The sequence below is a fragment of the Hemicordylus capensis genome, chromosome 3 (assembly GCF_027244095.1).
Source record: "Hemicordylus capensis ecotype Gifberg chromosome 3, rHemCap1.1.pri, whole genome shotgun sequence".
NCBI classification, from domain to species: domain Eukaryota; kingdom Metazoa; phylum Chordata; class Lepidosauria; order Squamata; family Cordylidae; genus Hemicordylus; species Hemicordylus capensis.
In genome coordinates this window covers 240965259-240982735 of record NC_069659.1, presented here as the reverse complement: position 1 = coordinate 240982735, position 17477 = coordinate 240965259, and the positions used below count along the sequence as shown (strand labels likewise).

Below are 17477 nucleotides of genomic sequence, written 5' to 3'. Positions count from 1 at the left end.
AGTATTAGATTGGATCAGTTTCAATCTGTGATGCCTGATGAGGTGGACCAGCTGCTTGGGGCTTGCACTTGTTCTCTGGAGCCTTGCCCAACTTGGCTGCTTCTGTCTAGAAGGGAGATTGATTGATTGTTAAATTTATATACCGCCTTTCATTAAAACAATCCCAAGGCAGTTTACAGCAAAATTTAAAAACAAGATTGTAAAAAAGACAAGATAAAGACAAAAAAAGACAATCTCCAATTGTTGGAGGTGGCCTAGTTAATATCATTAACGCATCGCTGAGGGAGGGTAGGATGCATCCTTGTTTGAAGGAGGCAATGATTAGACCACTTCTTAAGAAGCCTTCCCTAGATCCCTCAGTAATTGATAGTTATAGGCCGGTCTCCAATCTCCCATGGTTGGGCAAGTTGATTGAGAGAGTGGTGGCTAACCAGCTCCAGGTGGTTTTGGAGGAAACCGATTATCTAGACCCATTTCAAACTGGCTTTAGAGCAGGCTATGGGGTTGAATCTACCTTGGTTGGCCTGATGGATGACTTTTACCAAGGAATCAACAGAGGGAGTGTAACTCTGTTGGTTCTTTTGGATCTCTCGGTGGTGTTCGATACCAGCAACCATGGTATCCTTCTGGACCGCCTGGAGGAACTGGGGATAGGAAGCACTGCTTTGCAGTGGTTCCGCTCCTATCTCTCAGGCAGATTCCAGGTGGTGGAGCCTGGTGACAGTTCCTGCTTAAAATGGGAGCTATTATATGGAGTCCCTCAGGGCTCCATTCTGTCACCAATACTTTTTAATATCTACATGAAACTACTGGGTGAGGTCATCAGGAGATTTGGTGCTGGGTGTTATCAGTATGCTGATGACACCCAACTCTTTTTCTCCTCCTCCTCCTCCTCCTCCTCCTCCTCCTCCTCCTCATCATCATCATCATCAGGAAATGGCATTCACTCCCTAAATGCCTGCCTACGGGCAGTAATGGGCTGGATGAGGGATAGCAAATGGAAGCTGAATCCAAGCAAGATTCTCTACTTGCAGCTCTACGTGTGGCTACCTTTGTACGTAGTTTGGAAACTTCAGTTAGTTCAAAATGCGGCAGCCAGATTGGTCTGGGGTAACCTGGAGAGATCATATTATGCCTGTCTTAAAACAGTTGTACTGGCTGGCGATGTGTTTCCGGGTTAAATACAAAGTGCTGGTTATTTCTTTTAAACTTCTGAACAGCTACAGAAAAGGCCCGATTCCGAGTCGCCACCAGACGTACTGGTGGTAACTCGAGACAGACCTCTCCAGATGACCTCAACAAGTGATGGGGATCATAGCGAAGAAGGCGCTCTCTAAGGTAGCCTGGACCCAAGCCTTTCAGACCTTTCAGACCAGAAACAGGCAACTGTTTCTGTGCAACAGACAGCTACCTTTGAAGCTCTGAACGGCTTGGGTCTGGGCTGCCTTAGAGAGCGCCTTCTTCAGTATGATCCCTATTGCTCGTTAAGGTCATCTGGAGAGGTCTGTCTCGAGTTACCACCAGTACGTCTGGTGGTGACTCGGAACCGGGCCTTTTCTGTAGCTGCTCCTTGTCTATAGAATGCACTCCCTGCAGATATCCACAGTTTAGGCTCACTGTCGGCCTTTAAGAGAGCCCTAAAAACATATTTGTTTGGCCTGGCCTTCCAAGATTTGTAAAGTGTTTTTTAAAGTATGTTAATTGGTTTTAAATGGTTTTAATTGTTTTTGAATTGTTTTTATATTGTTTTTAGCATTGTGTTTTGAATTGTATGTTTTTATGTCTTTTAAAATTTGTTGTACACCGTCAAGAGCCTTTGGATGGGGTGGTTTATAAATGTAATAAATAAATTATAAATAAAATAAATACCACCCTACCTGCTACAAAATGGAGGTCAGAATCTCCAAATTTTTCATATCCGAATCAGGGGTGGCTTGTTTTGTACCTGAATCTGGCAATTTTGGACAGGGGTGATTTGTTTTGTCTACAAATCACCTGAATAGGCCAGATTCAGGTACAAATAGTTTTGTACCCAAATCATTCCGCACATCTTTAAAAGCAACATAGAGACATAGATATGGTTCAAATGTCTTGGGTACTTGCATAGCAATGGGTGGATAAAGGAAGAGTGAATGTCTCTGTAATACAGTTGTCCCTCACCAATCAGGGTTTTCTGAATTGCAGATTTGAGTATCCACAACTGGAAAATTGTGACTGCCCTCGCCAACTGTGACCCAAGTATCCATGGTTTGGCAAGATTTTTTTGAAATTGGGGGGTTTGAGGAAATTTGGGGGGGTCAGGGGGTCATTTCCAGGGGTCAGTGGGTGATTTTGCAGGGGTTCCGGGTGATTTTCAAGGGTTAGGGGTGCTTTTTGAGGGGTCCAGGGGGTTATTTCTGGAGATTAGGGCATCAGGGGATTATTAGCGGGGGTCAGAGGGTGATTTTAGGGGGTCAGGGAGATTTTTTTCTATTTTTACTGTATTTTTCAGTCGTTTCGCGACCGTGATGCCCCCAAACCCCTGTTTTCAATTATTCCCTATTGCTTCCCCACTGTGAGGGTTTCCTGGAATGGAACCTTCATGGTTGACGAGGGACGACTGTACAAATAGTGAAGTAGGACATGCTAAATTGTTTCAGTCTGCCTGGAGCCACAGGGGCATTGTTGCTCTGCAAGTGGGATCTTTCTGAAATGGCCTTCAAGCACAACTGAGGGGATGGCATGACAATGTGCCAAGGTGAATGCCTTCCTGTGTTTGGGGACTTACTCCAATTGAGTAAGATATCACACCGGGGAGGGTAAATATGTAAGACCTTCACTTATGAGAAAATTCTGGACCCTGTTTAAATTGGTTTGGCGCTCTATATCCATTATATGCTTTTTGTCCTGATCATAGCCCATAATAGGTAGAATCAAGAGGGGAAAGCTAACTCTCAACTTTTTTTGGATTAATGGATGTATCTTATGGTGATGTTCAAGGCATCTGAGGTTCAGATGTCCAAGCATTGCTGCTGCTTTACACAGGGGTATTACAAGAGGTCTCTCTTTGCTTCTGCATAATGTTCTCTTACGGATGTTTGATCTAAAATATCAGTAACTCACTTAGTCCCCAGTCAATAAAGTAAGCTGTTCATTGTTTTTATCCTGTAAAAGCCCTAAAGAGTCTGGGTATCTTATTCTATATAAGTTTCTTTATTTATTCAGATCTGCAAAAGGCCCTCTTCCATGTCCTGACTTTGGCAAGTGTCATATTTGATACCACCCTCCCTTTGGAGTTCCCTGCCCTAAAATATATGGGGCTCCTTCCTTCATGACTCCTAGGAAGCAAGTTAAAACATATTTATTCTACGGTACAAAGCTTCTGATGGAATATTGGAGGGCGGTCCCTTCTATACAGCAGAATTCTTTTAAGAATTGTTTAATCAACTGTAGTATATATTCATCTTCCTTGTTTTATTTTTGTTGTCACCTGGAGGGTCTATTGGATCTTGTCTAATAGCAGGATAGAATTTTAAGAAACAAGAATAATGATAAGTATTCAGTGCAAAGGTCTATTGAAAAGTTTTGTAGTATGAGATGCATCCATCACTTGCCTCCTGCAACGTGTTCACTGACAATCAGCAGACCTCCTTATTGTTCTCTGGCTTTGTCAATGGCTAATTATTCTCTTAGCTGGCACGTATTCCTCGACTGATTACAAGTAACCAGAGGAATTAAATTATCAACCTGAAAACATTTTTATTATGATTTATTTTTATTCCACTGAACTGATTTTCTGCTCATTGACTTAATTGTTCTTCTGGGATGCAATCTTTTCCACTATTATATGTGTGTAAGTTCCACTGACAGAATTGCCGCCCTCATTTTAAAACTCCTGATTAGTTTTTTTTCTGATGGCTTGGTGGACTTCAAGCACACCAGCCTATCTAGATGATTAGCCCCCATTCACTTATCCTAAATTACTGTGATTATTAGTCTGCTACAGTTGATTGCTTGATCAAGATTCAGCTATTGGCTTCAGATTTTTAAAAAAGTCTTACTATTGAATGATGGAATATAACCAGAGGGGTGTTGTCAACATCATGCCCTGCTTGTCTGAAGCATTCAGCTGGCCAAATGAACAGACAGAATGATCAACCATTGATCTGACTCAATGTAGGTTGTATTCTTAGAAAGTCAGGATTTACTAAGTCCCATTGAAATCAATGGCAATTTGTCTCATTGATTTCAGTGGTGCTTAGATTGGGTTGACTTTCTTCAGATACAGCCCAGTGGCAGTGCTTGTATTCTTGATTCCAGTTTGTGCAAGGAGCCGAGATACTAGCTGCATTGAAGAGTTGTTGCACAGCCCAGTGTATGAATAGAAGGGTGGGGAATGCGTAGAAAATGGGACATTATGTTTTTCCTCCTTTGTTCATATTATAAAAACATTATACAATAACTTGTATGTTTTTATCTCCCATGTAAGTGAAAGTCCCTGTTGTAAGTAGGTTTATTTAGATTGCTTTGTGCTACCAGAAGAAAAGTCTGAAGCATAGGTGTGAGTCACAATTAGGAAACCTGATTGAATGACCTCTCGCACTAGTCATGGGAGCTGTGTAATGTGGAAAAGAAGCAGTTACAGAAAACAGTGGTATCTTCCAGGAGCTCCAAGAATGTAGAAATCCCTGCTCACAGAATGCCACTCTAATCCTCTCAACCCTGTCCAACTGTCCATACCTACTTACCTGGCAGTGGTAGAGGCACTATCTCTCTGGAGGCTTCTCTACAAGGCCTCCCTCTTTTTCTGGTACCCAGGTTACCTCTCATCTATACTAGGGGTTCAAACCACCTGAGAAAATTACATTCCCCAAAGTCCCTGGTGCCTGACCTGATTAAATTAAATTAAATTACATTACATTCTGAATTTGCAAAGAAATGGGCTGGTCCTCACAATCGGGCAATATTAGCTATGCCACTGAAAGTTGGGAGGCAGAAGTGTGTATGCTCCCATGAAAGCCAATAAAGTGATTGTGTGCTGACTCCAATGTCACCTGGGTGCCATGCTCACTGGACATTCAACCATAATCAGCACCATAGATCAGATCTTCAATAGCTGATCATTGTTGGTGGGGCATGGCACCCAGCTGATATTAGAGCTGGCTCATGATCATTTTCACAGGAGCGTGCATGCCTCTGCTTCCCAACTTTTCAGCAGCATAGCTAACATCGCCCAGTCATAAAAATCAGCCCATACTCAGGGAACATTATGAATCTCATTCATACTGGATTGGTTCTCACATTTGGGTGATGTTAATTATGCTGCTGAAAGTTGGGAGATGGAGACACACACACTCCTGTGAAAGCCAATGTTGTGATCATGTGCTGACTTGGCACCACGGCCCACTGGACATTCAGCCACAATCAGCACCATAGGTAGGATATTAGATAGCTAATTGTGCTGAGTGTCCAGCAGGGCATGACAATCAGCCAACACTGGAGGCAGCAAACTACATTTTTTAAAAAATAAAGTACAATCCGCATGGACAACTAACATATTTTGCATAGTTAGAACTCCAGTTTGTGGAGAGATCCTGAGTATTCTCTATCGTTTAAGCACATACGGAACTGCCGTGCTGGATCAAACTAAGGTTCACATCACGCTCCACAATTTCCACAACCCTGATAATAATCCACAGCCCCATAGCTGCTTTCTGATTACATCTGATTACAGCAGCACCCCCTTGTCATGTCCAGTTTGGCCGTCCATTCAGTTATTCAAAATGCAGTTTGTGTGCCTGTCTAAGATGTACTGAAAGCATTCCATTTAGAAGGTGCCAGAAAACAAGGCATGCCTAAGAAATCTCCATTTTTTTCCCTTTTAAAAAAGAAGCAGCAAATCTTAGATAATTCTTGTGGTCAACGTTGCTATCCCTCCTGCACTTTCAGAACCACAATGCAGGCAGCAGACAAAAAGTGGGGTGGGAGGCCTGCCAGGCTTCTTTTCTTTTATTGTACCTAGATTCAGTGTACAGGAGCTTGCGTGACGATGTGCATGATGTGCGTGGTGGCGGCGGGTGCATGCGCGGAAGTTACTTCCACTTTTATCAGACAACAAGGGGGCAGGGGCGGCAGGGAGGTCTGCTGCCGCCCCGAAATTTGGACTAAAAACTGGAGTGCCGGAGGAGGGGAAGCAGTGGGAGGGGAAAGTACAACTCCCCACCCTTAAAGCAACACACACACACCCAGCGACGGTCCGTTGGACTGTCGGACCAGCGAACTGGTTCACAGGCCTCCAACATGGCCTGCGAACTGGTTCGTGCACATCCCTATCAGGCATGATTAGCATCTATACAAAATGCTAATGCTACAATATGATTAACAGTGACAAGGAAAGAAAGGAAGGATTTGCATGGAAGAGGGAAGACTAGAAGTTCACTGATCCTCTAGATCTGGCATATTGTGTCTGCACTAGTCCATACAACTGTGGTTGAACACCAACTCACTTGTGGAAGGTGTTGTAAGGTTTCCTTCTAAATCCAGGATGAGTCAGGTAGATATTTACTATATTTATATAGTAAAAATATTGTTAAAAATATTTACTATATTTTACCATAACCTCCTGTGAGGATTTCAAAAATTAACAACAATTTTCATGATCCTCAGAGGAAAAAATTAAAATGTTAACTGTGCTTCAGGGTTGTGTTTGAATACAAGCAAAAGGAATATGTTAATTATCAAGAGCTTTATTGTTTAGTTGAGAGAAAACAAATAATCCACAGTAGCCAGGCACCATAAAACATATTAAGGTTTTCTTGGATGCTTCACAAAAAGTACCCATTTGGGGTTTCCTCTATGTATACAAACTTCTCTTAATAACAGATTGACAGCCCTATTGAGGACAAATAGTGGGTATGTAAACTCACAGAGAGTGATTCAGAGACTAAAGCAACTCATAAAAATTGCTGGAAACATGGGTGTGAGTGACTATTATAGTTCCCATATTACTCATTGGTATATGCAAATTACTTTCCACTAAAGCTAATGAGAGATCCAATTTCAGATTACTGACAACGCTGCTTAAGTTTTCTGTCTCATATGATCCTGGAGTTTCACTTCCTGCTATTAGTGAGGAAACTTCATAGAAGTCAACCAAGATTAAAGATAGGTTTATTCTTCACTGACTTCAGCATAAGAGGATATCAACTATTATGGGAAAGAGAGGATTTGGATGTGGCTACACATTATTGTTGTGGATGGAGGCTTTGGGGACAGCAATGGAGAGCGGACTGAGTTATTTAAGGGAACAGGAAATTTTAAGTCAACTGAAGGTAGTAGACTTGGTGGTGGTAAATTTTTAAAAAGAAAACTGGAAGAGGGCAGCTATGGGTCAAAATTGTACCTTACTTGATTTGTCGGCATGCTTTTTTATCCTCGAGGGCAAACAAAAATGTAAGGCTATATATGAACAGATCTGAAGCTCTCTGGACATGTGCTGATAACTTTTTTGTTTATCGATATTTGAGAACATCTTGTACCAGTCTGTACCAGGTGCCCATCTTAACCACTGCGCCATATAAGCTGTAAAGACTTTGTACAGTCTGGAATATGATGAAGGCTTTAGAAATGAGGCTTCATGCACCCAGGCTTTCTCTTGATCAAAGATGCATTGGGCAGAAATTCATCAGGGGCATATTGTACTAGAGAATTCCCCCAAGCCCTTAGGGACTGAGCTGATCAATTAATCTCATAGAGGAGTGAGGGTGGGAATTTAAAAATGCTTGCCCTTCTAGTCCTTAGTGATTTAGCAAATGAAATTCAGTGTCAATTGCTGAAGTTTCATCAGTTTGTGGAGCAAAATAAGTTATGCAACTAGTATATTGTCAACTGTGTCACATAGTGTTGTCTTTGGTGATTGCTTGGGACATATGGGATGGAATGGAGAGGAATGTAGAAAACATCATAATGCTATTATATAAGTGAATGGTTCGTTTTTGCCTGAAATACAGTGTGCCATACTGGTGACCTTATCTCAGAAACGACATTGAATGATTGAATGTAGTTCAGAGAAGGCCAGCTAGAATGATTAGGAGCATGGAGTCAAAAAAGAGTGAGAGTGTCTGTTTTAGAGGAGATATGTAAGAGGAGAGAAAAGTATTCAAGGTTCAGAAACTTTCTGAGGTAAGCATAAAAAAGGAAAGTTCTGCTTTAGGCAGCAAAACAAAGGCCTTAAGATATTATTATTGTCAGGAAATTCATTTACGTGTGTTTAAAAGATCTGTAGAAGTAATTTAAGTGTGTTTAAAAGATCTGTAGAAGTAATTTATGCCAAAAGTTCATAAGCTTGAACAGGAACAAGAAAACAACAAAACCAAAACATTTTCCCCCAGATATTATGAATCAGTTCAAGGCATTGAGGCTATTCTCACGACTGCTGGAAAGTGGGCTAAGGAGCCCAGCCTGCTTTCCAGCAGTCGCGTGTTGCAATGGGAACTGTGCAGCTCCCAACAGCTTTTCTTCTTATCCATTCAATCGTGTGTGACTCTCGGTCACTCTATGGATCAATGCACGCCATGCCATCCTATTTCGTACAGCTTCCTTTAATTCCACCACGGTCATTCCAGTGTCATTTTTAATAATATCCAGCCACCAAGTACAAGGCTGTCCCCACCTCCTTCTTCCACTGATTATTCCCAGCATAATTGTCTTTTCGAGTGAACAGCAAACCCCCAACAGCAAACCCTTCTAAATATCCCCCCCCCCATTAAATGAGGTTAGCAGAGTGAGTTTCCCTGATCATTAATCTGCGGCAGCTCACGAGGAGACCCCTGACCAGGAGGCTCCAACAAGCCTTTCAGCACAGGGGTCTCCCCAGAATGCCCCGCACACTTGCACGGGGTGTTCTGGGACTTCCAGGGGACTGGTTGGCTCCCGATTCCCGCTGCCCCAATCGGCGCCGTGTCAGAGCCAGTTATTGTGTGGGTAGCCAATCCGGCCACCCAGGGCTAGCGCCATGATTGTCTGTGGGGAGAATGGGCCAAGCCCGCTCTCCCTGCCGAACCCCATCCAGCTCTCCACACTGCTCATGTGGAGAGACTCATAATTAGCTACAGTGTCAGTGACATGTTACGTTATTTAAATATGTTTAATTAGGGTCTCTCTATAGGTGTTATTTTTCTGTAATGAAGAATCCCCATTTTGACCCCTAAGTTAAAACAAACAAACAAATAACCATCCCATTAATAAATGCATAGAATTTTAACATTAAACAATGAAATAGTTGTTGGCCATACTTTGGTAGTTAGTCCTAACAAAAATTAAACTGAAGAACAATGACTATTTCTAAAGATTGGCACTAATAATAGCTTTGCTGGTGGTGCTAAAAACAGATTTGGGGACTGAACAACAACTTAAAAATCATCTTAAAACAATATAAAACAAATTTTAAAAGAGATTTAATTTAATTTAGTTCACACATGGTTTGACTCTTATTTTCCTTAAAAACAGGGATCTCATTACTTTTCACAGAGTTATTCAGTGTAAGTGATCGATATTCCTGAGACCTAGAAAAAGTCACAGGGGGCACATTCCAAAACAGAAATGGGTGTGCCTTAAACCAGTGGTTGCAGTGAGCTTAGGGGCCAAATTGATGAGATACAGGAACTACATAATCAAATCTCCCAACATTTCATCACCCAACATGATGTGGTGACAGCCAACAACCTGGATGTCTTTAAGAAGGATAACTTCATGGATGAGTGGTCTATCAACAGCTACTAGTCAGAGCCAGAGGGCTATAGGCCCCCTCCAGCCTCAAAGGCAGGATGCTTCTGAGTACCAGTTGCAGGCGAGTAACAGCAGGAGAGAGGGCGTGCCCTCAACTGCTGCCTGTAGGCTTCCAGTGGCATCTGGTGGGCCACTGTGTGAAACAGGATGCTGGATTAGATGGGCCTTGGGCCTGATCCAGCAGGGCTGTTCTTATGAGTTAAGTGTTTTAATTTGTCTGGATGGTTTTTGCTTTTGAAGTTACATTTGGGCAGCCCAGTTGTTCCAACAACTTACTGGAACTAAGACCAATTTTGCGGACATGAAATAATTGCATGTTCTTTCCATCTTTACCTTGCCTCTGTTTCCCCCTCCATTCATCTTCTGCCTCCCTTGTGTATGTCTGTCTTTTGATTGTGAACCCTTAAGAGCAGGGACCTATTATCTCATCAGTTATAAAGTGTCATATAGATGGACAGTAGTACATACATTAAAAATACTGTGATAGTTTTCAAGCATAAACAAGAAATAAGTCATTTTACACCAACAGAATTAAAATAATCTTTTCTATAAAGCCTCTATTTTGCTGCAAGACCCCCAATGTCAGTGTGTGTGTGTGTGTGTGTGTGTGTGTACACACACACACACACACACACACACAGCCTTAATTTGCAAATAATTGTACCAATGTAATTTTTGCAGTGTCTGATCAAAATCCATTGCAATGCTGGTCTCATTGTTTGCATATCATGAAGTTAATTCCTTCTGTACCTATGAAGGAGGGGCTTCCAGGTTGGATTTTTAAAAAAATGTGTCAGGTACATTGGTTCACTATGCCTGATATCTGCAAGGTGCCTCAAGATTCTCCCACTCTCTGTGCTGATTTCTGCTATTCTACTCCTTCTCAAACCAGTTAATGTGCCGAGATCCTTCCATGAAGTCATGCAGGCTACCGCTGCATATGAGGATCTGTAGACGGGAATAATGAGCCTACACTGATAAGAGGAATAGATCAGAATATCTCTGAAACGGACATTCAGAGAAATGGAACAGGCCAGGGGGGTAGCTAGGGGAGAGTGGGCTGGAGTGTTCCTTTCTCCAGCGGCCCCTTGCAGTGAGGGAGATAATGAAGAAAATAGGGAGGAGGAGCTGGGGCACCCCCACTTGCTGGGGCACCCTCAGGAGCTGGGGAACCCTGGGTTCTCTGAACCCGTCCACTCAATTATAGCTTCACCCCTGGAACAGGATATCTGTGTGCAGGTGGCCAAGCAATTGTGGACATTGTCACCTGGCACAGTATACATGAGAGCATGTCTGTGAACCCACAACCACAATGAAGTGCCTTGAAACCCTGCCACTGCTCACCATGAGAACAGTGTTTATCTGAAGCGACAAACCCTATATTTGAAGAGAGGGTTTTCTCTGTTAATGGAGACCTGGGCACCCTGAATCACAAGGAGAATCTCTTGCCACATAAGAACAGCCCTGCTGGATCAGGCCCAAGGCCCATCTAGTCCAGTATCCTGTTTCACACAATGGCCCACTAGATGCCGCTGGAAGCCACAGACAGGAGTTGAGGGCATGCCCTCTCTCCTGCTGTTACTCCCCCACAACTGGTACTCAAGGCATCCTGCCTTTGAGGCTGGAGGTAGCCCACAGCCCTCCGACTAGTAGCTGTTGATAGACCTCTCCTTCATGAAGTTATCCAAACCCTTCTTAAAGCGATCCAGGTCATTGGCTGTCACCACATCATGTGGCAGAGAATTCCATAAGTGGATTATGCATTGTGTGAAAAAGTACTTCCGTTTGTTTGTCTTAGATTTCCCGCAATCAATTTCATAGGATGAACCCTGGTTCTAGAGAGGTTCTAGAGATAGAGAGAAATTCTTCTCCCTCTCCACCTTCTCCACACCATGCATGATTTTATGGACCTCTATCATGTCTTCCCGCAGTCATCTTTTTTCTAAATTAAAAAGCCCCAGGTGTGTAGCCTTGCCACATAAGAAAAGTGCTCTAGGCCCCTGATCATCTTGGTTGCCCTCTTCTGCACCTTTTCCAGTTCTACAATGTCCTTTTTTAGATGTGGTGACCAGAATTGTACGCAGTACTCCAAGTGTGGTCACACCATAGTTTTGTATAAAGGCATTATAATATTAGCCGTTTTATTTTCAGTCCCCTTCCTAATGATCCCTAGCATGGAATTGGCCTTTTTCACAGCTGCCACACATTGAGTCAACACTTTCAATGAGCTGTCCACCATGACCCCAAGATCCCAATCCTGGTCAGTCACTGACAGCTCAGATCCCATCGGCGTGTACTTGAAGTTAGGGTTTTTCATCCCATACAGAAAAACCAGAACATACCAGAAATACAGAACAAACCAGAAATACAGAACATACAGGGACTATTCCCACAATGAGGCAAAATCAGGGGAACTCTGTGCCTTGGCTACTCACGAGGAGACCTCTGGAGGGGAGGCGAAAAGCTCTGTGCCTTGGCTACTCACGAGGAGACCTCTGGAGGGGAGGCGAAAAGCTCTGTGCCTTGGCTACTCACGAGGAGACCTCTGGAGGGGAGGCGAAAAGCCACCTCCCAGCTCCAGGGGTCTCTCCAGCATGCCCTACGCACTGGCGCAGGGCATGTTGGAGCTTCCGGGGGCCAATCGGCCCCCGCCCCCCCCAGCCCCTGCCGGCTTCCTCACAGAGTCAGCAATCGTGTGGGTGGCCTATCCAACAGCCCAGGGCTCCCGCCCTGCTCGTGTGTGGGGAGAGTGGGCTTAGCCTGCTCTTCCTGCTGTGCTCCTGAAACCAGGTCTCACTGATTGTGAGACCCAGCTCACAATGTTCTTCAGATAAAGGTGGTCCTCATGATAAGTGGGGGGCAGGGTTTCAAAGCACATCAGTTTGGGGTCTTATAGCCACATTGCTATCAATGCTGCAGAGTGTTTCTGATTTCTTGAACACTGTGGGGCTAAGAAAACATGAGAATCGTTGCTTGTTTGTGCGATTCAGGCTTACAAAGTCATCTTTTCCATACTGTCATTGGAAATAGGTAGATAGTTCAGCTTTTCTGTAACAGCCAATGGCATAGCATTTAGGCATGTGCTTCTCTGACATTCTCTTTCCATATGGGGAATAAGTTGGCTGTTCAGCATCAGTAATCTGGCTCTTTAGTATCATTTTTAAACCTTTTAAAGGAAATATATGCTGAAATAATTTGAATTTGTATAACATGTTTCCCCATGATATTCAAAACTTGACATCTTGTCTTAAGTGATGATTAAAAATTATTACATTTACTTGATTTAAAAAGCAGTTAAATTAAAATGTAGCAAGACAAAATTAGAATTTGCTTACTTTCATTTAAATGCATGTAAATCATGATAATTATATACCTTCTTCATATACTTATTATTATTTCTTTTTTACACTGTGAGACAGGTGTTACTGACTGGTTTGTTTTATCCAGACCTCGAGTCCTTCCGAAAGACCTCGGATGGCTGAATTTTATTATCAATTTTGTTGTTGTTATTATAGATATCGTTGAAAAATATAGGCTGTTCCCAGTAAAGTTGTTTTTTGTAGTTGGCTGGTGGTGATTTCTGTGGCCCCTATGGTGCTGAGGTGCTCTTCAAGATGTTTTGGAATTGTGCCTAGGGTGCCAGTTACCACTGGGATTACTGTGGTCTTTTTCTGCCACAGCCTTTCAGTTTCAATTTGTAGATCTTTGTATTTTGTTGTTTTTTTCTATCCTCTATTTTTCCTCTATTCTGCTATCCCCTGGTATTGCTATGTTGATTATTTTAACTTGTTTTTCTTTCTTCTCAACTAGTTATATCTGGTGTATTGTGTGGCAGATGTTTGTCTGTTTGTATTATTATTATTATTATTATTATTATTATTATTATTATTATTATTTCAGCAATCATTTAGTGGCAGTAAATTTAGAGACTGACTATCTACCTATGTATCGCTCTAGCTATCTATCCATTTATGATTATATATATTCTTTCTCTTTTCTTTTGAAAGTTTGTAGTTCATTCTGGGCTTAGTAGATTGGACCAGATATAAATCTAACATGTACATATATTTGTAATCTCTAGTGTCTAAGGTAGTCTCAGAGTTGCTTGGAAATTTTTGCCAATTATTTTGTTACATATTAATGGATTTAGGGACTTACTATCACCATATCCAGTCGAATTTGTTTTCCTGCATTCACTGCTCCAAATTAATTTCAGGTATAATTACTGTCAGTTCTGTTCTATAGAGGAAAGATGTATTTAGTCAATTGCCCCAACTAAATATGTATTTAACTTACTGGAAGAGCTATCCAAGGGAAATCAATCAAATAGCTATGAGTGTATGGTGATGAGGAACCACTCGGAATGGGTGGCTGTGTTTCCTGGGCAGCTGAAATGGGGCACGTTTTCAAATCTCACACAACAATGGGGGTTTCATGGCTGGCCCTGTGAGCCCAAGAGAATTTCTCTGCCACTACCACACAAAGCTATGAGCATAGAAATATTCTCAGGAAGAATTAATAGTGGACCCTTCTGAGGGACTTGGCCCTTGGGAACTGCCCATCAGTGCCAACACCTGTGTGGGCACTACTGAGATACAGGTGATTATGTGTAGAGTATCATCCAGGACATAGCCAAGAAGAATTGTCTCTTGGCTTAAGAGACAACTGGGCAGGTGAGTGATGTAGGAACCAGGGGCACATGGAATCCCTATGCTTTATCCTGAAGCACTGCTAAGTTGACTGTGCCATAATTCTCACCTGGACAACTAAATAGGTGGCATATATTTCTTTCCTTGACCCCCTTTTTTTCTAATTGAGCAAACCGGCACCTTTTAAAAGTGGCGATTCTCTTTATTTAGCAGGGGGAGAGCAACTGGCCCTATCCAATCCCAGCACAGTATCTCTCCAGTGGCTGTTGCTGGTGTCTATCTTATGATTTTGTTTTGTTTTGTTTTTTAAGATTGTGAGCCCTTTGAGGACAGGGAGCCATTTTGTTTATTTGTTTGTTTGTTTGTTTATTCGCATCTATGTAAACCCCTTTGGGAAGTTTTGTTGAAAAGCGGTATATAAATATTTGTATTCCTGACCTAAAATGTATTCCTGACTTTAAAAGTCGCATTTGTATTCCTGACTTAAAATGCTTCATGTGATAGGAAATTACAGAAATAAATGAATAAAAGGTTATATAAACTAGAGTTAGCAATTAAGATTGACCTCTGGAAGAATCACTTGTATGAATAAAAGCAGCATAGAAAAATGCCATTGATAACAGGAAAAGGGAACATCAGGAGCACTAACCTAAACAGCATTAGATAAACTTGTAATGCATCATTGCATAAATAATTTGTGCAGTAATGATAATGTGCTATGTGTAGTCTGATGCGAATAAGCAGTGGCAAGTTGCAAATATTTCTTTTTAGTTGCTTTGGCCCTTGATATAGGTAGACTCTTAAATCATATGAGATGCCAGATTTAGATAAAACACAGGGAGACTTGTTGCATCCCTGCGGTTTAATCTTGTGGAACTGCAAAGCTGCAAGCTGTGTGACAGGCTCTGATTCATTTTTTCGGTTTTTTTCTTTTCTTTTCAGACGCACTATGAAAATGGAGAGTACATTATCAGGCAAGGTGCTCGAGGCGACACTTTCTTCATAATCAGCAAAGGCAAGGTAAGCTCTTGTGGCATCCTCTTTAAAGCAAATGTCATATGTAGTGGTTGCATATTATGGGAACACTACACCAGCCAACACTACACCACTACAACTTCTTATGCATTGGCAAGGGCTTTTTAAAACAATGTATCACATTTAATTTAGATGTCTCCAAATAAATAAAAAATAATTGAAAAAGCCACACGCACTCACATGTTTTCTAGGAGGAAAAAAAAATATGTGTAAGATCCACCACAAGTATGTTTTTCTGTTACATTTTCCAGAGATAGAATAATTCCTGTGAATGATCCCAAGATCTGTACAAAAATGGAAGCACGCTGGCTATGATCTGGCAAAACATGTCCAGGAGATCTGGGTGTTCAACTAAGCTGTTTGTATCTGTTTTGGCATTTCAGCTCACTCAGATCATATTGCAGACTGCTTCAGAAATTCAAAGTTTCTATACATGCTTGTTGAATTCCCAAGGAATGGAGCCGTAGTTCAATGCCTGAACACATGTTTTGCATGTAGAAGATCCCAGTTTCAATTCATGGCATTTTCAAGTAAGGCCAGCAAACATCCCTGCCCGAAACAATGGAGAACCACTGCTAGTCAGTGTAGACAATAGTATGCAGGGATCAAGGGTCTCAGTATAAGGCAGCTTTTTATGTCCAGCTATGAACCATGGTCATTACAGGAATATGTTGCAGCTGGAAGAATTCTGCAGCCCATCTCCTAGAGACGTCACAAGGTTACTCCAATTCTGGCTTGCCTGAACCTGCTTCTTATTTGACTACAGTCTGGATTGTTGAATTACGTTCTGTTTTATAATACACATGGAAGCTCTTCTCATGATCAGTGAGAAGAGCTTGGGGGCTTGCTGCAGGGAGAGCGGGCTTAGCCTGCTCTCCCCACAGATGAGCAGCCGCTTGTAGCTAGGTGGCCAGATCGGCTGCCAGCTCTGTCGCCAGAAGTTCCAGGATGCAGCCCCTGGATGCGGCCCCCATGCGGCCCCCGGACGTTCCATTCTGGAGAGACCCCCAAGCTGGGAAGGCTGCTTGCAGTCTCCCGGTCGGGGGTCTACTCATGTGTCGCAGCAACACATGAGCAAAAAGATGGGGTTAACGGAGCACTTGCTCCATTAACCTTGTCTTAGGGGAGGGGTAGTTAGGCGGGCTAGCCACCTTGGGAGCACCAGGCTCTCCTGCAAACCCGATGGTTCCCATGATCCCTGGAAAGCGGGCTAAGCTCCCTTAGCCCACTTTCCAGTGATCATGATAATAGCTTCTGTATGTATAATTACATACTAAGGTCGTTCACATGACCAGTAATAATGGCACGGCTGGGGGGGAGGGGCTGGGTAAAAACCGAGCAGTATTGAATGCAGTTTGAATATTTTGAATTATTATAGCAATTGACTAGATGTATAGTTATTGTGAACCATGCAGATAGGTGAGCTGGAAGTCAACATTTATTTATGTGTAGAGTTAGGAAATGAATGTAATTGAATGTAGAAGTTATTGTAAAATCTAGTAAAAGTTGATAATGCAAAAAATATATATATTCCCAAGGCTCTGCCGCTTGCGCAGCACACAAGCTGCACAGCACACAGCAGCCACTGGAGGGATGCTGTGCTGGGGTTGGATGGGGCCAGTTGCTCTCCCCCTGCTAAATAAAAAGAATCGCCACTTTTAAAAGGTGCCTCTTTGTTCAGATAGAAAAAAGGGGGTCAAGGAAAGAAATATATGCCTCCTATTTAGTTGTCCAGGTGAGAATTATGGCACAGTCAACTTAGCAGTGCTTCAGGATAAGGGATAGGGGTTGTTTGAGGGGTATATGACATGCTGCTAGGAACAAGATACTTAAACATGACTGCTTCCATCTTATTATCGGGGCCTTCTCTAAGCTACATGATCTGTATACAGTTTTCTGTTTCTTATCTACTAGATGTGAACTTTGCTTTGAATATATGCTTTATGTGGAGGCAAAAATTAGAATCAGCAAAGGCTATTTGATAATGCTGACTAAACTTCATGATAGGGATGTGCAATTCGGATTTTC

General features: G+C 42.4%; 1 protein-coding gene across 2 annotated transcripts in view; it reads left to right on the top strand.

Moving 5' to 3' along the window:
* The window catches only part of PRKG1 (protein kinase cGMP-dependent 1), a 1007212-nt gene that overhangs the window by 710210 nt on the left and 279525 nt on the right, over positions 1-17477 (top strand). For both annotated transcript variants that reach the window (XM_053305274.1, XM_053305273.1), the window contains exon 6: positions 15357-15434. In XM_053305274.1, the coding sequence (XP_053161249.1) occupies positions 15357-15434 (78 nt within the window). The remainder of the gene's footprint in view (positions 1-15356; positions 15435-17477) is intronic.